Source organism: Micromonas pusilla, assembly GCF_000151265.4.
Source record: "Micromonas pusilla CCMP1545 genomic scaffold MICPUCscaffold_15, whole genome shotgun sequence".
Taxonomy (NCBI): Eukaryota; Viridiplantae; Chlorophyta; class Mamiellophyceae; order Mamiellales; family Mamiellaceae; genus Micromonas; species Micromonas pusilla.
Window position 1 is genome coordinate 671,442 of NW_003315896.1, and position 19,758 is coordinate 691,199.

Genomic DNA, 19,758 nt, shown 5'->3' on the forward strand with positions numbered 1-19,758 from the left:
GGGTGGGAGAACGAGGAGGCTAGGAGACTGAACAGAGCGGCGGCGGGGCGTTCGACGACGACGACGACGCGGGGCGAACGGATCGAACGAATGAGTACGTTGAATGATTTCTTCGTTCGCCGCGCGTCGCGGACCGACGAGCGTCGCCGCGCGGGGGCGCGGTCTTCTCCGGCGGAGGACTTGGAGTGAGAGCGGCGACGCGCGCGCGCGCGGAGGGAGACGACGAGAAGGAGGAAGTGGTCGTCCTCGACGTCGGCGTGGGGAGAGCGCGTTGCCGTAAGAGAAGAGACGTAAAATCACGCGCGACGCGACCGACGTGACGCGCCGACGACGTCCTCGTATCAGAGGACTCAGCCGTCTCACCGCCGCGCGCGGCCGCGGATGAACACGCCCCCGCCAGCCGCCCGCCGCCCCAGGAGCACCGCCGCCACGGCGGCGCCTCTGACGCGTAGCGCGGCGGCGGCGCACCCGGCGGCCGCAACGCCCGCCCCGCAGCCGACCCACCAGCCCGTCGGCGCGGCGCGATGCCGCGCGTCGTCGTCGTCGTCGTCGTCGTCCGACGACGACGCCGTCGTCGTCGCTTCTGTCGGCACGACGACGACGACATCGTGGATCGATCGCGCGAAGGGCGTCGCGACCGCCGCGTGCGCCGCCGCCGCGCTCCTCGTCTCCTCCCCCGCCGCGCACGCGGAGCTCAACGCGCGAGAGGCGAATCGCGGGGGCGAGTTCAACCGCGGCAGCGCGCAGCAGTTCGGCGGCTACGACCTCCGAAACGAGGACGTCGTCGGCAAGTACGGCGCGGACCTCCGTCTGTCCAACTTCACCGGCGCGGAGATGCGCGGCGCGAAGCTCCGAGGCGCGAACCTCACGGGCGCGTACCTCATGAAAGCGGTCGCGTTCGAGGCGGACTTCGAGGGCGCTAACCTCTCTGACGCGCTCATGGATCGCGCGGTGCTCAACAGGCGCGTCCTCTTTTCGCACCAGACTGGTCCCCGTACGACCGCGTTGGCGCGGTGAACGCGATTCCTTGAGGACTTTACTTCCCGGCGTTCGCGTCTCTCCGCCCAGGGTCCCTCGCTGCTTTCATCAATCCCGACACACGCCCCTCGACGCCTTTCAACTCCGCTTCTGACGCCTTTGAACGAACTCCGCCCGAACTCCGTTCGTCGCTTCGCAGCGCCAACTTTCGCGACGCCATCTTAACCCGCGTGGTGTTGACGTCGAGCGACCTCGGCGACGCGAAGATCGACGGCGCGGACTTCAGCGACGCGCTCATCGACAAGTCGCAGCAGCAGAAGCTGTGTCAGTACGCGAGCGGGACGAACAGTGTCACGGGCGTGAGCACGCGGCGGTCGCTCAACTGCGGCGGCGGCGTTCGGTGCGTTCTATACAAACGTTTTTCACCCGTCCATCGGTTTCAACATTTGATCGCGTGGGTCCCTTTCAACTGACCGATGAACATTTTTTGTATGGAACGACCCTCAGGACGTCGTCGCCGTCGAGGTACATGACGGACGAGACGAGCGCCAAGCCGGAGGCGGCGTTCGACGCGAGCAGGTTCAGCGCGTACGGCACGGGGAACTAGTCGGTCGGTCGACGCCATCCGCGCGCGCGCGTACAGCTGTGCGCCTCGTCGCGAGGTGGTGGACGTGAGTTCTGGTTCGGTTCGGTACTAGCATCGTAAGTTTCTGATGAAAGTAAAGTATTTTCTACTCGAAAGTCGCGACTCGACGACGCGTCGTCACTTGTCGAACTCGTGGCGCTTCCGCTCGCCTTTCTCCGCGGTCATCCCGCTCCCCGACCCGACGACGCCGACCCTGCCGCCATCGCCCACGCTGAACATGCTCTTCGCCTTGACGCCGATCTTTTTGGACACGAACCCGGTCCGCTTCTTCCCGGCGACTTTACTCTGAAACGACGCCCACGAACTCTTCTTCGCGTTTTGCTCCGCGTCCATCTCCGCCATCCTCTGCTTCCCCTTGAACGCCTTCGCTTGCTTTCGCTTCCGCTCGCGCGTCGCCTCGTCGTCGCCCTCCAGCACGATGAGCTTCTTCGGGAGCTCCTTCTTCACGAACTCGGTGACGTCGCCGCCGACGCGCAGACGCTTCGGCGCGGGCACGCCCTTGTACACTTCCCTCGCCGCCCCCGCCGCGGCCTCCGCGCCCGCGTCCACCGACGCCGCCGACGCGACGCCGCCGCCTCGGTCGGCACCCCCCGCGGCACCCCCCCCCGGACCGACCCGCCGGACGTCCACAGTCGGCACCGTCGCGACCGTGCCGTACGCTGGGAACGACACGCGCACCGCGCCGGCGGCTTCGTCCCAGCGATCGATCCGCGCGTCGTACCACGTGCCGTCGTAGCGCGCCTGGCACGTCGCGCCGGGAGGGTAGGCCATGAGCGCCGCCGCGGTCGCCGCCGCGCGGTCAGTCGCCGCGGTCGTCGACGCGGAGGCGTGCGGCGGCGGCGGCGGGTAGGACGTCGGCGGCGGCGCGGCGGCGTCCGCGGAGGCTGCGGAGGCCGCGGCGTCGGCGTCCGTCGTCGCGGACGCGAAGAGATCTTCCGTCAGCGCGATGACCTCCGCGAGGCTCTCTCGGACGTCGAGGTACTCCGCGTTGTCCGGCTCGTCCGCGAGGAGGGATTCGACCTGGGAACGGCGACGACGCGGGGGATGAGGGCGGTCAGGCGGGCGGGCGAGGGCGCGGGACGATCGGGGAACGACCTCGATCGATCGGATCGATGCATCGATCTCATTCATTAGGGTTGATCGATCGACTCGAACACGACGGACGGGCCGCGGGTCGCACCTGCGCGAGCTGCTCCTTGTACGACGCGAGGTTCGCCGCCATCTCCTCCGCGGTCTGTGTCTCCTCTTCCGCCATGGCGCTCGCGAGAGTGGGGGTCGCTCTCGCGGCGTGAGCGCGAGTGCCGCGCGTCTCGCTCTCGCGTTCGACTTCGACGGATGACGATGACGCGACGACGAGAAAAAGCGTAAGTAAGCGCGCTTCCGCCCAGATTCTCGAGCGCGATGCACGCTCTCGCGCCCTCGCGCGTCGCCCCGCCGCGCGCGGCGGCATCGCGCGCGCGCGCGCGTCGCGCGCGCGTCGCGTTCCCTCCTCGCGCGGCGGCGCGCGCGCGCGACGTCGTCGTCGCCGCCGCCGTCGTCGTCGCGAGTCGCCGCGTCGTCGTCGCTCGCGCCGCGAAGGTGCCTTCCCAGGAGGGGAGATTCGCCCCCGCCGCGGACGACGACGACGACGACGACGAGCCCGCGGTGTTCGACCTGCGCGAGCTCTACGGCGACGACTACGATCCGGACGCGCCTTTCGACGACGAGGAGGAGGAGGAGGAGGAGGTGGTGGACGACGACGACGACGAGGACGATGACGACGACGACGACGACGTGCGCCTCCTCCCGCCCGTGCGCGCCAGCCTCCTCTCCGGCGACCCGCCCGGCCATCGCAGCGGATACGTCGCCATCGTCGGCCGCCCGAACGCGGGGAAGTCGACGTTCATGAACGCGCTCGTGGGGACGAAGCTCAGCATCGTGACGTACAAGCCGCAGACGACGCGCCATCGCATCCTCGGCCTCGTGAGCGAGGACGACTTCCAGATGGTGTTGCTCGACACCCCCGGCGTGATGCGCGAGGAATTTAACAAGCTCGACGAGATGATGTTAAAGTCCGTGCGGGTGCGTTCTATACACTGGTCCCCATACGACCCCGTTCGCGTGGTGGACGCCGATCCTGAAGGACTTTGCCCGTCGCATCTCTCCGCCCACACCTCGCTTTCAATCCCCGCCATCGACGCCTTTCAACTTCAACTGACGCCTTTCAACTCCACCCCGACATTCGCTTGTATAGAACGCGATGGCGAACGCGGACGTCCTCCTCGCGATCGTGGACGCGCGGCGCGACCCGCTGGGTAACTTCGAGGGGCTCCTGCCGGAGCGGCGACCCGGCGACGACCCGGCGCCGCTCGGGATCATCATCAACAAGTGCGACTTGCTCGGCGTCGACGAGATCAGGCGCGTTCTATCTCACACTGGTTCGGCGCGGTGCACGTCGATCCTTAAGGAGTTTTCCCGGTGTATCTCTCCGCCCACCCCATGGTTTCAATCCCGACGCGCCTCGACGCCTTTCAACTTCGCTTCTGACGCCTTTCAACTCCACCCGATATCATCGCTCGTATGGAACGACCCTCAGACGGCTGAAGAAAACGTTCGAGTCGTACCCGGGCGTGGAGCGGGTGTTTCCGGTCAGCGCGCTCGCGGGCGTCGGGCACGACGCGGTGCAAAGGTGGGCGGTGTCGAAGCTCCCGGTGGGGCCGACGCTGTACCCGAAGGACGCGATATCCGAGCACCCGGAGCGGTTCTTCATCGCGGAGATCATTCGAGAGAAAATTTTCTTACAGTACGCGAAGGAGGTGCCGTACAGCGCGCAGGTGTGGGTGTCTTCGCATAAAGAGCGCGACGGGATCAAAAAAGACCTCGTCATCGCCAAGGTGTACGTCGAGCGCAAGTCGCAGATGGGGATCATCATCGGGCACGAAGGCGCCGCGCTGAAGAAGCTGTCCACCGCCGCGCGAGTAGACATCGAGAAGTTCTTAGGTCGGCCGGTGTACCTCGACCTGAGCGTGAAGGTGCGCGAGGGGTGGAGGAGCGACGGAGACTCGCTCGAAAACTTAGGCCTGGACGATCCGAACCGGTTAGAGGCGCCGAGTTTAGGGCCCGCGCCGGACGTCGTCGCGTGAGCGCGATGCGATGCGATGCGATGCGTTTCGATTTGGTTTTTTTTCGATCAGATTTTCTACTTCTAATAACGCGCGTCCGACGCTACGGTATCACGCCGGCTTCGTCTTCTTCGTCTTCTTCTCTCGCATGTAATGCGGCACCCCCGTCCCCGGATTCTCTCTCAAGTACGCGCGGTACTGCGTCGTCGCGTACAGAGGCGCGATCGTCCGCGCGATCTTCTCTTTCCGCAGACGCGTGAGCCGCGCCTCCGTCGCGAGCGGACCGCCGATCTTCTCCAAGTACCTCTCCAACGCCGCCTCGTACGCCTTCTTCGCGCGCGTCGCGCTGGGCAGGAACCAATCCCCGTACCGATGTTTCCTGAGCGACGCGTCCTTCGGCGGCGGTTTCACGACCTCGGGGGGCGACGGCCCGTGGAAAAACGGTCTGAGCGCGCGCGTTTCGGCAACATCCGAAGCCTTCCTCGCCGTCGCGACGTCAAAGTCGTATCTCCTCGCGAGCTCCGCCGCGTCTCGCCGCCGTTTGAGCGCGATCTCCATCGCTATCTCGTCCGACATCTCCTCCTCCGCGATGCACGCGTCGCCGCCCCCGCCGTGCGCCGACGCGACGCTGACGCGCCGGCTCGGGCCGCCGGATCTGAGGGCCGTTCCATACAAAGCGATGTCGGGGTGGAGATGAAAGGCGTCAGTTGGAGTTGAAAGGCGTCGCGGGCGGGGATTGAAAGCGAGGGACCCTGGGCGGAGAGATGCGCCGGCGAAAGTCCTTAAGGATCGGCGTTCACCACGCCAACGCGGTCGTATGGGGACCAGTGTATAGAACGCGCCTGACGCCGCCGGTGAACGCGCCGTGTCCGCTGTACATGTCTTTATGCGCGGACACCTCCGCGCCCACGGGCGCGGCGGCGTCCGCGACGGAGCTCAACTCGATCACGCCCTCGTTCCGGAGCTTCGTCTCCATCTCGATAACCTTCGGGTCGAGCGCGTCGTCGTCGTCGTCGGACTCGAAGAGCTCGAGCGGGAGGTCCCTCGCGACGGTCACGCGATGCAACGGCTGCCAGTGAAACTCCGGCTCCAACGCCGCCGCGGGCGGAAGACCAGCCGTCTCGACGCTCAGCGCGGACGACGTCGAGAGCCTGCGCGTTCCGCCGCCTCGGTGCGCGCTGTTCACGCTGTCCCGCCTTCGCCCCCGCGCGTCGCCAAAGTCGTCCGACGCGACCGACGTCACGGAGAGCCGTCGAGTCCCGTCGGAGTCGCGTCTCCCGTGGTGCGTCGTCGAGAGACGACGCCGCGCGGGACTCCCGTGCGCCGCGTTCGCGTTCACGCTCAATCGCCGCGACGTCATGTTCATGTTCACGCTCCGTCGCCGCCCCATCCCCCCCGTCGCCCCGGGTCCGCCGGCACCGCTCGTTAACCCGCCGCTGACGACGGGCGCGCGTCGTCGCGCCGGCGACTTCCCGCCGACGTTTTCGACGCCGCGAAGCATCTCCGCGGCGTCCTCGTCCGCTTCCTCGAGTTTCAGCTCCATCTTCGACTTCATCTCGAGACCGGCGGCGGCGTTGGCGTCGCGCCGCGCTTTCTCCCTCGCCGCGTCGCCGCGTCGAAGCCTCTCCTCCTTGCGCCGCGCCTTCTCCTGAGGGCCGTAGTTTCATACAAAGCGATGTCGGGGTGGAGTTGAAAGGCGTCAGATGGAGTTGAAAGGCGTCGAGGTGTGTCGGGATTGAAAGCGAGGGACCCTGGGCGGAGAGACACGCCGGGAGATGAAGTCCTTAAGAAACGGCGTTCTTTCACCACGCGGACGCGGTCGTATGGGGATCAGTGTGATACTAGAACGCGCCTGACGATCCGCGCCGAAGCCTTTCTGGACGTCGCCGAGCATCCGAAACCGACGGGGATTCTTTCCCGCCATGCGCTCCGCCTCCATCTCGAGGAGACGCTCCGCGCGCTCGACCCGCGCCTCCGCGGCCGCCTGCGCGAGCTCCTTCAGCGAGCGAATCTTCCCGGCTTTCCGGTCGAACAAATCTCCGAGTAGTCTCGCCTGGCGGTCGGTCCATACGAGCGAACGTCGGGGTGGAGTTGAAAGGCGTCAGAAGCGGAGTTGAAAGGCGTCGAGGGCGGGGATTGAAAGCGAGGGATGGGCGGAGAGATGCGCCGGGCAAAGTCCTTAAGAATCGGCGTTCACCACGCCAACGGGGTCGTATGGGGACCAGTGTGACATAGAACGCGCCTGGCGGTCGGTCAGGTTCTTCATCGACTCGGGCGGCGCGTTTGGTTTTCGCCGCGCCGACGCGACGTTCGTCAGCGCGAGCGATATCGAGCCGTCGTCGTCGTCCGCGAGCGCGACGTCCTCCTCGACGACGACGCCCTCGCCGGTGAACAGCGTCGACGGAGGAAGCGCGTCGTCGTGCTCGTACGGCGCGTCGTCGTCCGAGTCCGACGGGAGAATCTGAGGGTCATTCCATAAAAAGCGATGTCGGGGTGGAGTTGAAAGGCGTGAGTTGGAGTTGAAAGGCGTCGAGGACGGGGATTGAAAGCGGGGGGTGGGCGGAGAGATGCGCCGGCGAAAGTCCTTGAGGATCGGCGTTCACCACGTCAACGCGGTCGTATGGGAACCAGTGTATAGAACGCGCCTGATTGGCGAAATCTTCGCGCTCTTCGTCGTCGTCGTCGTCTTCGCGTTCTTCGCGTTCTTCGCGTTCGCGTCGCAGCAGAGCCTCCGCGTCCGCGAGCGCGCGCGCCGTGGCCGCGCGCCGGTCGTCGTCCACGTCGACGGTCTTGAGCGACACGTGGACGTTCTTGAACGCGTCCGCGAGTCCCGGGCGCGAGAGTCGACGCGCGGCGGCGGGCGAGACGTGAGGGTGGTGGTGGTGACGTTGAGGGCCGTTCTATACGAGCGATGATATCGGGGTGGAGTTGAAAGGCGTCAGTTGAAGTTGAAAGGCGTCGCGGGCGGGGATTGAAAGCGAGGGGTGATGGGCGGAGAGACGCGCCGGCGAAAGTCCTTAAGGATCGGCGTTCACCACGCGAACGCGGTCGTATGGGGACCAGTGTATAGAACGCGCCTGATGATGATGACGACGATGGGCGATCTTCGTCGTCGGCGTCAAGTCCGTGGACTTCTTCTTTCGGTACGTCGCGTCGAGGTCCTCGAACTGGCGCGGGGGGAGGACGGGCGGGGTGAGTGAGGAGGCGCGCGGGCGGAACGACGGGACGGACGGACGGACGACGGAGAGAGAGAGAGAGAGAGAGGGGGCGGGCGGATTCGTAGAGCCAAAATTTCCCATCCATCCGTCCATCGCCGACGTGTCGACCCGCGCACCTCGAGGAAGTTCCAGGTCTTCGCGTCGCCGCCGATGCGCGCGCCGCCGCGGGCATCGCGCGCCGACCGCGCCGCCGCGCCCCGCCGCGCGCTCGCGCCCGCGCCGCCGCGCGCTCGCGCCTCCATGGTGTGCCCCGAGAGAGCGGCAGCCGAAAATAGCAGCCAGCGCGGTGGGCGAGGGTATGGGGTGCCCGGGACGGTGCGGTTTCAACAGAAAAATTTCATAGGCCGCCTTGAAAGCGCGAAAAAAATGTGAAAGAACGATTTTCATCGGCGCGGAACGTTTCAACCCATGGGATTTTTTGACACCTGAGCTTCAGCGCGCGAGATGCGAGATCTCCTCCACGTTATCCTGGTACCTGGGCCGCATATTGGCGAGCGCGCGCCGGCGAGAGATGGCGACGCACGCGGGCTGGGTCGCCCCCGCGGCGGCCTTCGCGCGCGCGAAGGTCGCGTCGGGATCGCGAGGACGGCGCGTCGTCGCGCGACGGTCGGCGCGCGCGTCGAGCGACGCCGCGACGCGCGCGTCGTTCGTCGGCGCTGCCGCGCCGACGTCCATGTCGACGACGACGCGTCGCGTCGTCGTCGCCGGGGGGCGCGCGACGAGACGCCGCCGCGCGCCGGAGAAGGAGACGCGCGCCGCGGCGCGGCATCGCGCGCGCGCGGCGCTGTCCGATCCGCCCGGCGAGGAGACGACGACGACGACGACCGCGGCGTCGTCGTCGTCGTCGTCGTCGTCGTCGTCGTCGCCGCCCGCGGCGCCGTCGTTCAACGGCGCCGCGAACGGCGCCGAGGCGCACTCGCAGACGCTTCCGCCGCTCACGCCCTCCTCGCACCAGAACCGCTTCGACCTCACCGTCGTCGGCTGCGGGCCCGCGGGCCTCGCCGCGGCGGACCGCGCGAGCGCGCTCGGCCTGCGCGTCGCGCTGATCGACCCGTCGCCGCTATCGCGATGGCGGAACAACTACGGCGTGTGGGTGGACGAGTTCGAAGATCTCGGCCTCGCCGACTGCTTCAACGTCGTCTGGCCCAAGGCGTCCGTGATCATCGACGGGCCCAGCGACGCGACGCGCCCGGAGGGGATCCCGCTCGCGCGGCCGTACGCGCAGGTGAACCGCGTCGCGCTCAAGGACAAGCTCCTGGATCGGTGCATTAAGCAGGGCGTCGTCTTCGGCGTCGCGGCGTGCGCGGGCGTCGACCACGAGGGCTCCGACCGCGGGTCCGTGGTGACGCTGGACGCGTCCGGGTGCGGCGACGACGCGCCCGCGGATCAACCGATCGAGGTGCACAGCAAGCTCGTGCTGGACGCGACCGGGCACGCGCGGCGGCTCGTGGAGTTTGAGCGGGAGTTTAACCCCGGGTACCAGGTCGCGTTCGGGATCATGTGCGAGACGGAGGAGCCGCACGGGTTCCCGCTGGACACGATGTTGTTCATGGACTGGCGGGACTCGCACTTGGACGATAAGCATCGCGCGATGAACGACGAGCACCCGACGTTTCTGTACGCGATGCCGTTCTCGGAGACGCAGATTTTCTTCGAGGAGACGAGCCTCGTGGAGCGCCCTGGGTTGGAGTTCGACGATCTCAAGGTGAAGCTTCGACAGAGGCTCGAGAAGCTCGGCGTGTGCGTGAAACGCGTGGACGAGGAGGAGTACTGCTTGATACCCATGGGGAGCGTGCTGCCGACGCTGCCGCAGCGGACGCTCGGGATCGGCGGCACCGCGGGGATGGTGCATCCGTCCACGGGCTTCATGGTGTCGAAGACGTTGTTATCCGTGCGGTCTCTCGTCGACACGCTCGCGAAGGAGTTGAAGGATGCCGAAAAAGCCGGCGTGGAGGCGAACGTGGACGACGTCGCGCGAAGCGTGTGGGGGTCCGTGTGGCCCGAGGACGAGCTCAGGATGCGAACGTTCATGTGCTTCGGGATGGAGACGCTGATGGAGCTGGATATCAAAGGCACGCGGCAGTTTTTCGAGACGTTTTTCAAGATGGAGCAAGACATCTGGGGCGGGTTCCTATCGTGGCGGATACAACCCCTCGGGCTCGTCAAGCTCGGCGCGGTCCTCTTCGCCAAGTTCAGCAACTACATGCGATTTAACTTCGTGTGGAGCGCGCTGCCGTTCATGGCGAGCTTCCTCAAGTCGTTCGCGACGGCGGACAACGCGTTCGACTCGAACAAGTGGGGCGGGTTGGCGCTCAAGAGGACGAAGCCCGGCGCGGAGACGGTGCCGGGGCAAGGCCCGATCCCTCGCCCGGACGCGGGGTCGTCGACCGGTCGCGACGGCAACCCGGCGGCGGCGCCGATCACGTCGTCGTCGCTCGACTTCGAATCCCTCGTCGGCGGCGACGTGAACACCCCGAGGGTGGCGTCGTCGCTGCGTCCCGACCGCGAGTGGATCGAGTTTCAGCAGCGCAAGGCGTTCGCGGATCAGGCGCGTTCATATTTACACTGGTCCCCATACGACCGCGTCCGCGCGGTGAACGCCGATCCTTAAGGACTTTCTCTCCCGGCGCATCTCTCCGCCCACCCCTCGCTTTCGATCCCGACACACCTCGACGCCCGCCTTTCAACTCCGCTTCTGACGTCTTTCAACTCCACCCCGACGTCGCTTTGAACGATGGAACGACCCTCAGGCGCCCATCGCGGACGCGCTCCCGCCGCTCGAGACGGACGGCGCCGACGTCGTCGACGTCCTCGTCGTCGGCGCCGGGCCCGCGGGGCTCGCGGTCGCCGCGGAGATGGCGAAACGCGGCGTCTCCGTGGGCCTCATCGCGCCGGACGCGCCGTTCGTGAACAACTACGGCGTCTGGCTCAACGAGTTCGAAGACCTCGGTCTGAAGCACTGCCTCCTGCACGAGTACGACGAGGCTCTCGTGTGGTTCAACGACTCCGACCCCGCGGGTGGGATATCCCTCGGAAGAGGGTACGGGCAGGTGTGCCGCCGCAGGCTGCGCGAGGAGCTGTTGGGGCGGTGTAAAGACGCGGGGGTGAAATACCTCCCGGGGTTGGTGGACACGCTGACGCACGGCGACGGCGCGTCGGGCGAGCCGAGCGTGGTGACCGGGACGCTTCTCGCCGGAGCGGGCGACCACGGCGGCGGCGAAGGCGACGAGGGCGAGGATGGCGCGACTTCGGCTTCCTCCAAACACAAGGCGTTCGTGTGTAAGGCCAAGGTGGTCGTCTGCGGCACGGGACATAACAGGGACATGCTGAGGTACGAGCGAGGGCAGCCGCCGGGGTGGCAGACGGCGTACGGGATCGAGGTGAAGATGCCCGGGCACCCGTTTCCGCCGAACAAGGCGGTGTTTATGGATTTCCGACAGTCGGACCCGGAAGTGTCGGACACAGACGCGGACGGAATGTGGCGCGTGCCGTCGTTCCTCTACGTCCTCCCGGTGGACGAGGACACGGTGTTCGTGGAGGAGACGTGCCTCGTCGCGCGCGTGCAGGTGCCGTTCGACGAGCTCAAGCGGCGTCTCTACCGCAGACTCTCCAGGATGGGGCTCGGCGTGGAGAAGGAAAATATCATCGAGGAGGAGGCGTCGTGGATCCCGCTCGGGGGCACGCCCCCGGTCGCGCCGCAGAGGACGCTCGCGTACGGCGCCGCTGCCGGACTCGTGCACCCGGCGAGCGGGTACTCGATCGTGAACTCGCTGCGAACGGCGCCCGCGTTCGCCGACGCCGTCGTGAACGGCTTGAAAACCGGCGGCGCCGTCGCCGCCGCGGAGGCGGGCTGGGACACGCTGTGGGGCGACGAACCGAGGCGACAGATTGGGTTTTATCAGTTTGGCATGGAGCTCCTCATGTCGCTCAGGATCGAGCAGATGCGGAACTTCTTCAAGACGTTCTTCGGGTTGCCCACGCGCCTCAGCGCGGGTTTCCTCTCCAACGACCTCTCCTCCGTTCAGCTGCTGCAGTTCGCGTTCATGTGCTTCGTGCAAGGGAACAACGCGCTGCGCGCGCTGCTGCTGACGCACCTCGTCAGCGCGGGCGCGGGCGTGCGGTTGGGGCAGGCGTACGCGTACCCGCTCCTGAAAGCCGCGGGCGTCGCGAGCGTCGGCGAGGAGGAGGGCGGCGGTGGCGGCGGCGGCGGCGGCGCTTCCGTCGCGGGCGCGATTATTAACCGCAAGGCGCCGCCGCAGGACCCAAACTTCGTGTCGTACGCGAAGGACCTCGTCGCCGCGGAGAAGAAAGGGATGATGCCGGGGTTCCAGGCGAAGGAGTGGTGGCTCGTCGGGTCTGGCGATAGCGAGCGCGCGAGCGGGGACGACGACGAGGACGGCGGCGGTTACGGCGGTGGCGGCGCCGGCCGAACGACGGAACTCCAAACCGCGGCCGTCGCCGCCGCCGCCGGCGGCGGCTCCTCCTCCTCCTCCTCCGCCGCCGCCGCCTCCATGGTCGCGGACGAGGGCAGCACCGCCTACTGGAGCAACGGCAGCGCCGCGCTCGTCGTCTCCTCCGCCGTGCGAAACACCGGCGTCGGCGCCGCCGACCTCTACGGCACGACGCGTCGCAAGTTCCTCCCGGACTCGTTGCTCGCGTCGCTCGGCCCCTCAACGGTCGTCCCCGCGTACCTCACCGGCGAGCTCCCCGGGGACGTGGGCTGGGACCCGCTTCAGATGGGCGCGCAGCGCGACCTCACGAAGCTGCGCGAGCGCGAGCTGATCCACGGCCGGTGGGCGATGCTCGCGGCGGTGGGGGTGTTGACCCCGGAGCTGACGGCGAAGCTCGGCGTCTTCGGCGCGCCGGGGTCGCACTGGTGGAACACCGCGATCAACTTCCCCACCGAAGGCGGCCTCGCCGGCGCGGAGCTGACGTACTTGGGGGAGACGATCCCGTTCGGGCTGTTTTGGCTGCCGATCATTCACCTCCCGGTGTTTTTCGTCGCGGAGATGTTGCGAACGGGGAAGTACGAGGTTGAGCGATTTCGCGGGTTGGATCGGATGTATCCCGGGGGGTCGCTGTTCGATCCGCTCGGGATCGGGCGGGACATCGACGAGACGGAGTTGAAGGTGTTGAAGACGATCGAGATCAACCACTGCCGGCTGGCGATGACGGCGTCGTTCGGGTTCATCGTGGAGGCGGCGCTGTGGGGCGCGGGGCCGCTGGATTGGTTGCCGTGACGACGCAAGCAGAGAAGGAAAAAAAAGAAGACGGAAGAAGCGTTCGATAATAATACACCAATACACCAATACACCACGCCATCGAAACGAACAACACGAGTCGCGAGTCGCGAGTCGCGAGGCTGCCGCGCGCGCTCGACCCGCGACTCACCGCCGCACGAACTTCGTGCACCCGACCGCCGCGCCCGACGCGTGGTGATTCTCCACGAGGAGCGACCGATCCGCCCTCGGCGCGAGGCTCTTGTTCACCATGACCCCCAAGTTCGCGTCGCACATGGGGACGTGCCCGCCGTAGCCGGGCGGGAACGGCGTCGTCTCCAGGCCCAGACCGCCGCGTCGGTCGACCTGGTTGTGCAGCGCGTCGCTCCTCTCCGCGAGCGCGGCGTGCTTGTACCCGAACGGGCCGGCGTTCGGATGTCCCGACAACGCGCCGCCCGCGCCGCCGCCGCCGCCCGCGCCGCCGCCCCCTCCCCCTCCTCCCATCATGCGCTTGCCCGTCCGCCGCGCGCGTCCCGCGGCCTCCTCCGTCCCGCCCTCCATCTGCGCGCGCGCGGTCGTCACCCAGGTCTGGTCCCCGCCTCGGCGCAGCCTCGGCGCGTCGGGATCGCGCGGGCCGGGACCGGGAATGTTAGGCAAGCCGCCGACCGCGGGCGAGCGCGTCCCGCGCTCGATGTGATGCCCCGTGATGTCGTGCCCGCCGAGCGCGGTCGACGGCGGGAGTAACCCCGCGCCGAGCGCGCCGCGCTGCGCAACGTGATCGACGTAGTGCTTCTTCTGAGCGCGCACGACGTTGCCGTAGTCTCCGAACACGTTGTCCTCGGGTTTGAACTCATCGACGAGATCGCCGCCGAGCACGCGCGCGTCGTCGTCCGCGCGGCTCGACATCGGGTAGAGCACGGAGTGATGCGGCGGCGGCTTCGGCTCGACGTACCCGTGGTTTAGGATTTCGTCCATCGCGGAGGGAGGGACGCGTCGGCGCGACGCCGATAGTGCGCGCGTTCAAACGAACGCGTCCGATCTTCGCGTCATCGCTCGCGTTGACTTTTGAGGCACTCCGACGCAGTCGTCGGTTCATTCATCAGAGACCGTCGCGCCGCGATGGAGTCGCTCCTCGGCGGCGACCGCGGCGGCCGCGGCGGCGTGTCCCCCATGATCGAGATCATCGGCGAGGAGCGCGCGCGCTCCTCGAGCGACGCCGGCGGCAGCGGGCCCGCAGGGCCCGGGCCCCACCATGGGGATCGACCGACGAGCGCGGAAGATTTCTTCGCGTTTCTTCAACAGTACGCCGCGATGGGAGGCTCGCTCGATCCAGACGACGCCCCCGAGGAGCTCGCGCCCGTCTTGAGGGCGCTGACCGAGGAGACGGGGGGACCGGAGGGGCTGCGAGCGATGCTGTGTTCGGACCCGACCGCGGCCGCGGGAGGAGGAGGAGGAGGAAGTCGCGGCGCGCCGCCGAGTAGGAACGCGCCATCATCGTCCGCCTCCTCCGCGAATAATAATGATCTCGAGATGGACGACCGCGAGGAGATCCGCCCCGAGCCCGGGTTCGTCGTGAAGACGATCGACGACGCGGGGAGGAAAATCTTCGTCAACGTGTGCGGGCACGCGAAGATCGCCGCGCCGGGGGACGCGGGCGAGTGGAAGGGCGGCGGCGGCGGAGGCGGAGGCGGAGGCGAGGACGACCACGGCCAGCTCCCACCCGACGTGGAGACCGCGCTCGCGAACTTGGACGACCCGACGCAGACGCAAAAGCTGCGGTTCCCTCTGAGCGTCTCCGAGGGGCGGAACGAGCTCGACAAGTCCGGCGCGCCGTGCACGGTGTACGACGCGGTGTTCAACGACGACGTCGTGAAGCAAGCGATCGCGTTCCGCAGGCTCAAGGTGTTCCTCGTGGAGCTGTGTCTGCAGTGGGTGTCGCAAAAGTACGCGTTGTCGTTGGATCCGAAGTATAAGCTGCCGCATCGGAAGTACATGGGCGGGGACGCGCCGCCGCCGCAGATGATCCGCGCGACGAAGAAGAAGAAGGCCATGATCGAGGAGTTGGAGGAGGTGGACGAGGAGCCGTCGTTTCCGTTGCATCCGAAGCCGCTGCCGAAGTGGGAGGAGAAAGCCGCGACGGGCGGCGGCGGCGGGGGAGGGAGTCGAGCGAAGGCGAAGGACGGCGCGTCCGCCGCGACGACCTCAGGTCTCGCCGGCGCGTTCGAGGAGAAGGCGAAGATCTCGGCGATCGACGACGGCGGCGACGGCGGCGGCGACGACGACGCGCGCCCTCGCAAGACCGCGAAGAAGACGTCAGAGCAGCCGAAGACGAAGGTGCGTTCTATACACTGGTCCCCATACGACCGCGTTGGCGTGGTGAACGCCGATCCTTAAGGACTTTTCCCGGCGTCTCTCTCCGCCCACCCCTCGGTTTCGATCCCCGCCATCGACGCCTTTCAACTTCAACTGACGCCTATGAACTCCACCCCGACTTTCGCTTGTATAGAACGGCCCGAAGAAGACGTCGACGCGAAAGCCGAACGCGGCGGCGACCGCCGCATCCGCCGCGGACGCCGCGACGGGCGGCCTCCCCGAGATTACGCACGAGGTCGAATACGTGAACCGCCCGGTGACGGACGTTAAAGTAATCGTGAACGTCCCGGAGGGCGTGGACCCGAACGCCATCAGAGCCGCGATCGTGATGGAGGGGGTCACCGTGGAGATGCCGACGCGGCGGCCGCTCGAGGTGCGGTTGCCGTTCAATGTCGACGGGGATCTCGCGACGGCGGAGTACGTCACGACGACGCGCGTGCTGACGATATCCGCGCCGTATAAGAGCTACGAGGACGTGGTGAGGGAGTACGAGGAGCGCGTGGGGAAGGAAGCGGCGAAGGTGAAGCTCGATTCGAGCTTCTTGGAGCTGTGACGCATCGCGTCCCTCGATCTCTAGCTAGCTCTAGCCCTAACTTTTTAAGTGTAAGACCCGAAACCAAACCCTACACACTTGCATACCTCCGGATCCCAGGGAGCGCCGTTCGCGCGCGCCCACTGAAGCACCTCCAGGTGGCCGCCACTCGCGGCGTTGGCGCAAGTCCACGCGTCCCACGGAGCGCCGTTTGCTCGCGCCCACTGGAGCAACTCCAGGTGGCCGTCACCCGCGGCATAGCTGCAAGTCCTCGCGTCCCACGGGCAGCCGTTCGCGCGCGCCCACTCCAGCACGTGCAGGTGGCCGCCTCTCGCGGCTTTGATGCAAGCCCACTCGTCCCACGGGCATCCGTTCGCGCGCGCCCACTGCAGCACCTCCAAGTGGCCGCCCCTCGCGGCACCGGTGCAAGTCATCCCGTCCCACGGGCATCCGTTCGCGCGCGCCCATTGTAGCACCTCCAGGTGGCCGCCCCTCGCGGCGAGGGCGCAAGTCATCGCGTCCCACGGGCATCCGTTCGCGCGCGCCCACTGCACAACCTCTAGGTGGCCGCCTTCCGCGGCAGTGGTGCAAGTCCCCGAGTTCTGAGAAGCGCCGTTCGCTCGCGCCCACCGCAGCACCTCCAAGTGGCCGCCTCTCGCGACCCATACGCAAGTCATCTCGTTCCACGGACAGCCCTTCGCTCGCAACCACTGTAACATCACCAGGTGGCCGCCTCTCGCAGCTCCGGAGCAAACATCCACGCCCCAGGGTTTAGGCGACGGGCAACCTCGTTCCATCGCCCACTTCGCGACCTCCACGTTCCCACCCCTCACGATGCACAAGAACGTCTTCTCGTTCCACGGACACCCTCACTCCTTCGCCCACGCCAGCCTGCCGATCGACACGACGAAGTTGGGCACCCTCGCGAGCTCTCTCCTCACCGCCGCGACGTCCCTCACGTCGCCGACGGGCGATTCGAACACGACGTCGCGCATCTTCCGGTTCACCGTCGCGAGCACCGCGAGGTCGCCGTCGTCGAGCCGCAAGAGCACGTGCTCGGTGAAGACATCGTTCGCGTCCGCGTGGAGTCGCTCCAGAAGTGACGGCGAGCGCGCGGCTTCGCACGGCGATCGAACCTCCTCCTCCAACGCGGCGTTCGCCCGCCGCGGGTCGTCGATGGATCTGCCGTCGTCGTCGTCGATCGCGCGCGCGACGGCGACCGCGAGGCGCGCGCTCCGTCTTCGCTGCGGAGGCGACATCGCGGCGTTCGCGGCAGGGGGCACGACGCGAACCCGCGGCGGTCGAGGACGTCAAAAGCTGGCGTCGTCGACGTCGTGCGACGGATGATCTAGATGAGTGCACCCTGGCGTTCTGTTTAGATCTGTTGTTGAGTTTTACATTATTGCATTGCAGGATTACTTCACGAGCGCGTCGTCACGTCAACGCGCGCTCGCGTCGTCACGTCAACGCGCGCTCGCGCCGTCTCCGCGCGCCGTCTTCGTCGCGCGAACGCCCGTCGCCCATGCGCGCGCTCGCGAGGATCGCGAGGGACGCCGCGCGCGCGCGCGCGTCTCCTCGCGTCGCGTCGGCGCCCGCGCCCGCGCTCGCGAACGCGCGTCGCTCGGCGCTCGGCGGCGTCCCCGTCGAAAAAACTTCCGCGTCCGCCTTCTCTTCCGCGCGGGCGCGCGCGACGTCGTGGACGTCGCGCTGGCTCGCGCGACGAGGCGCGCCGTCGGCCGGCGTCTTCCCGCCGCCGGGTCTGCGGAGAGACGACCCCGCGAGCGGCGGCGAGGGGTCGACCGCGCGGAGGTGCGAGATAGGTCGTCCGAGATCCACGCCACTTGTCTTTTTTACCCATTCGCAGTCGTCACATCACGCGGCGTTCGCGTTCGTTCGCCTTCGTCGACTCATCGCTTCTTCGTCTCGTTCCGCACGACGACAGGAGCCTCCCGGGCGCGACCGCCGGGTTCGCCGCGACCGCCGCGGTCGCCGTCGCCGCCGTGACCGCGTCCACGGCGACGGACCCGTTCTACGACGCGATCGCGAAGCACCTCACCGTGGGCGAGATCAAGCAGGCGCGTTCTCGAGCTCCCCGATGCGAACGTTTTTCACCCGTCCCGTAGGTTCAACGTTTGATCGCGTCCCGTTTCAACTGACCGACGAATGCACTTTTCCGTCCATACATCCCAATTACAGATTCTCTCCGACGCGTCGATCGACTTTCGAGACTGCGTGGAAAAGTCCGAGCTCGTGGCTCGAATGCGCGAGCGCGCGCATCTCATCCCGCTGAGGACGCGTGAACGCCTGGACGCTCTGTTGCAGACGCTCGTGGACAGCAACGTCGCGCGCTGTCAGGAGACGACCAAGGAGGCCTTCGCGCGAATGCACGACGACGAAAACTTACTTCCGAGCGAACTGAACACCGTGAACTTGTTCAAGCGTTGCAGTCAGTCCGTCGTGCACATCACGACGACCGCGACCGCGCAGCGAATCTCCCCCGGAGGTTTCACCCTGGACGTGTTCGAGATCCCGCAGGGCACGGGCAGCGGGTTCGTGTGGGACGCGCACGGGCACTTGGTCACGAACTTTCACGTGATCAAAGACGCGAGACGCGCCAAGGTGCGTTCTATACACTGGTTCCCATACGACCGCGTCGGCGTGGTGAACGCCGATCCTTAAGGACTTTTGCCGTCGTTTCTCTCCGCCCGCCCCTCGTATTCAATCCCGACACACCTCGACGCCTTTCAACTCCACCTGACGCCTTTCAACTCCACCCCGACGTTCGCTTGTATGGAATGGCCCTAAGGTCACGACGAGCGACGGCGAGACCTTCGACGCGACGCTCGTGGGATACGAGGCGGACAAAGACCTCGCGGTGCTGAAGCTCGTCGAGGGAAGCCGGAGCGACCGCGGCGGCTCGAAACCCGGAAAAAATCCTAAACCCCAAACCCTAAAGCCGCTGGAGGTGGGCACGACGCAAAACCTTCGCGTCGGCCAGAGCGTCTTCGCGATCGGCAATCCGTTCGGCCTGGACCAGACGCTCACGTCCGGCATCGTCTCCGGCGTCGGCCGCGACATCAAGTCCATCACCGGACGCCGCATCCGCGACGTTGTGCAGACGGACGCGGCGATCAACCCGGGGAATTCGGGCGGACCGTTACTGGACAGTAACGGTCGCCTCATCGGCGTCAACACGGTGATCTACTCCCCGAGCGGCGCGAGCAGCGGCGTCGGGTTCGCGATCCCGTCCGACACCGTCCGCAGAGTCGTCAACCAAATCATCCGACACGGACGCGTCCTCAAGGCTGGCATGGGCGTGCACTGCGCCGCGGACCAGATCGCGCGGCAGATGAACGTCGACGGCGTCGTCGTGCTGGAGGTACCCGACGGGTCCGGCGCCGCCGCCGCGGGAATGCGGGGTTGCTCCAGGGACGCGAAGACGGGGCAGGTCGTGCTCGGGGACGTCGTCGTGGCGGTGGACGGTGGGCGGGTGTCGCACGTGGAGGATCTGCTCGCGAGGGTGGAGGATCGCGTCGTGGGGGATGTGGTGCGCGTGACCGTGGAGCGGGAGGAGGGAGGGAAGCGGAGAGAGGTGGACCTGAAGGTGCGGCTGTCCGAGCTGAAATCGAGGTTGTGATGATAACGCGAGCGATCGCGATCGCGGTAAAGGAACGTGCGTTCGTTCGTTCGT

General features: G+C 67.1%; 11 protein-coding genes across 11 annotated transcripts in view; 6 read left to right on the forward strand and 5 right to left on the reverse strand.

The window, feature by feature from the left end:
- Positions 1-1,585, forward strand: part of MICPUCDRAFT_65966 (uncharacterized protein) — a gene marked incomplete at both ends in the record, with an annotated part of 1,970 nt that extends 385 nt beyond the window's left edge. The window contains 3 exons of the mRNA XM_003063673.1: positions 628-962; positions 1,178-1,378; positions 1,486-1,585. Coding sequence (XP_003063719.1) covers positions 628-962; positions 1,178-1,378; positions 1,486-1,585 — 636 coding nt within the window. The remainder of the gene's footprint in view (positions 1-627; positions 963-1,177; positions 1,379-1,485) is intronic.
- Positions 1,586-1,741: 156 nt separating this feature from the next.
- MICPUCDRAFT_53660 (uncharacterized protein) lies at positions 1,742-2,879 on the reverse strand (the record flags this gene model as incomplete). The annotated part of the gene is made up of 2 exons (XM_003063838.1): positions 1,742-2,644; positions 2,805-2,879. The coding sequence occupies 2 exons, from the start codon at positions 2,877-2,879 to the stop codon at positions 1,742-1,744; spliced, it is 978 nt and encodes a 325-aa protein (XP_003063884.1).
- Positions 2,880-3,451: 572 nt separating this feature from the next.
- MICPUCDRAFT_11015 (uncharacterized protein) lies at positions 3,452-4,683 on the forward strand (the record flags this gene model as incomplete). The annotated part of the gene is made up of 3 exons (XM_003063674.1): positions 3,452-3,685; positions 3,858-4,025; positions 4,210-4,683. Coding segments are annotated over 3 exons (876 nt in total), but the record flags the coding sequence as incomplete, so codon positions are not given.
- Positions 4,684-4,768: 85 nt separating this feature from the next.
- Positions 4,769-6,268, reverse strand: MICPUCDRAFT_49020 (uncharacterized protein; the record flags this gene model as incomplete). The annotated part of the gene is made up of 2 exons (XM_003063839.1): positions 4,769-5,380; positions 5,568-6,268. 2 exons carry the CDS (start codon positions 6,266-6,268, stop codon positions 4,837-4,839), a joined length of 1,245 nt encoding a protein of 414 aa, XP_003063885.1. The 3' UTR covers positions 4,769-4,836.
- Positions 6,269-7,292: 1,024 nt separating this feature from the next.
- Positions 7,293-7,640, forward strand: MICPUCDRAFT_53663 (uncharacterized protein; the record flags this gene model as incomplete). Its single annotated transcript, XM_003063675.1, has 1 exon — positions 7,293-7,640. One exon carries the CDS (start codon positions 7,293-7,295, stop codon positions 7,638-7,640), a length of 348 nt encoding a protein of 115 aa, XP_003063721.1.
- Positions 7,641-8,454: 814 nt separating this feature from the next.
- Positions 8,455-13,258, forward strand: MICPUCDRAFT_49021 (lycopene beta cyclase; the record flags this gene model as incomplete). Its single annotated transcript, XM_003063676.1, has 2 exons — positions 8,455-10,536; positions 10,694-13,258. 2 exons carry the CDS (start codon positions 8,455-8,457, stop codon positions 13,181-13,183), a joined length of 4,572 nt encoding a protein of 1,523 aa, XP_003063722.1. The 3' UTR covers positions 13,184-13,258.
- Positions 13,259-13,330: 72 nt separating this feature from the next.
- On the reverse strand, positions 13,331-14,137 carry MICPUCDRAFT_53666 (uncharacterized protein; the record flags this gene model as incomplete). The annotated part of the gene is made up of 1 exon (XM_003063840.1): positions 13,331-14,137. The coding sequence occupies one exon, from the start codon at positions 14,135-14,137 to the stop codon at positions 13,331-13,333; it is 807 nt and encodes a 268-aa protein (XP_003063886.1).
- Positions 14,138-14,677: 540 nt separating this feature from the next.
- On the forward strand, positions 14,678-15,109 carry MICPUCDRAFT_11768 (uncharacterized protein; the record flags this gene model as incomplete). Its single annotated transcript, XM_003063677.1, has 2 exons — positions 14,678-14,776; positions 14,876-15,109. Coding segments are annotated over 2 exons (333 nt in total), but the record flags the coding sequence as incomplete, so codon positions are not given.
- Positions 15,110-16,132: 1,023 nt separating this feature from the next.
- Positions 16,133-16,864, reverse strand: MICPUCDRAFT_53668 (uncharacterized protein; the record flags this gene model as incomplete). The annotated part of the gene is made up of 1 exon (XM_003063841.1): positions 16,133-16,864. One exon carries the CDS (start codon positions 16,862-16,864, stop codon positions 16,133-16,135), a length of 732 nt encoding a protein of 243 aa, XP_003063887.1.
- Positions 16,865-16,936: 72 nt separating this feature from the next.
- MICPUCDRAFT_53669 (uncharacterized protein) lies at positions 16,937-17,326 on the reverse strand (the record flags this gene model as incomplete). The annotated part of the gene is made up of 1 exon (XM_003063842.1): positions 16,937-17,326. The coding sequence occupies one exon, from the start codon at positions 17,324-17,326 to the stop codon at positions 16,937-16,939; it is 390 nt and encodes a 129-aa protein (XP_003063888.1).
- A 336-nt stretch (positions 17,327-17,662) lies between these two features.
- MICPUCDRAFT_36720 (uncharacterized protein) lies at positions 17,663-19,739 on the forward strand. Its single transcript, XM_003063678.1, has 4 exons — positions 17,663-17,876; positions 18,010-18,142; positions 18,264-18,686; positions 18,874-19,739. The coding sequence occupies exons 3-4, from the start codon at positions 18,327-18,329 to the stop codon at positions 19,702-19,704; spliced, it is 1,191 nt and encodes a 396-aa protein (XP_003063724.1). The 5' UTR covers positions 17,663-17,876; positions 18,010-18,142; positions 18,264-18,326; the 3' UTR covers positions 19,705-19,739.
- Positions 19,740-19,758: the final 19 nt, after the last annotated feature.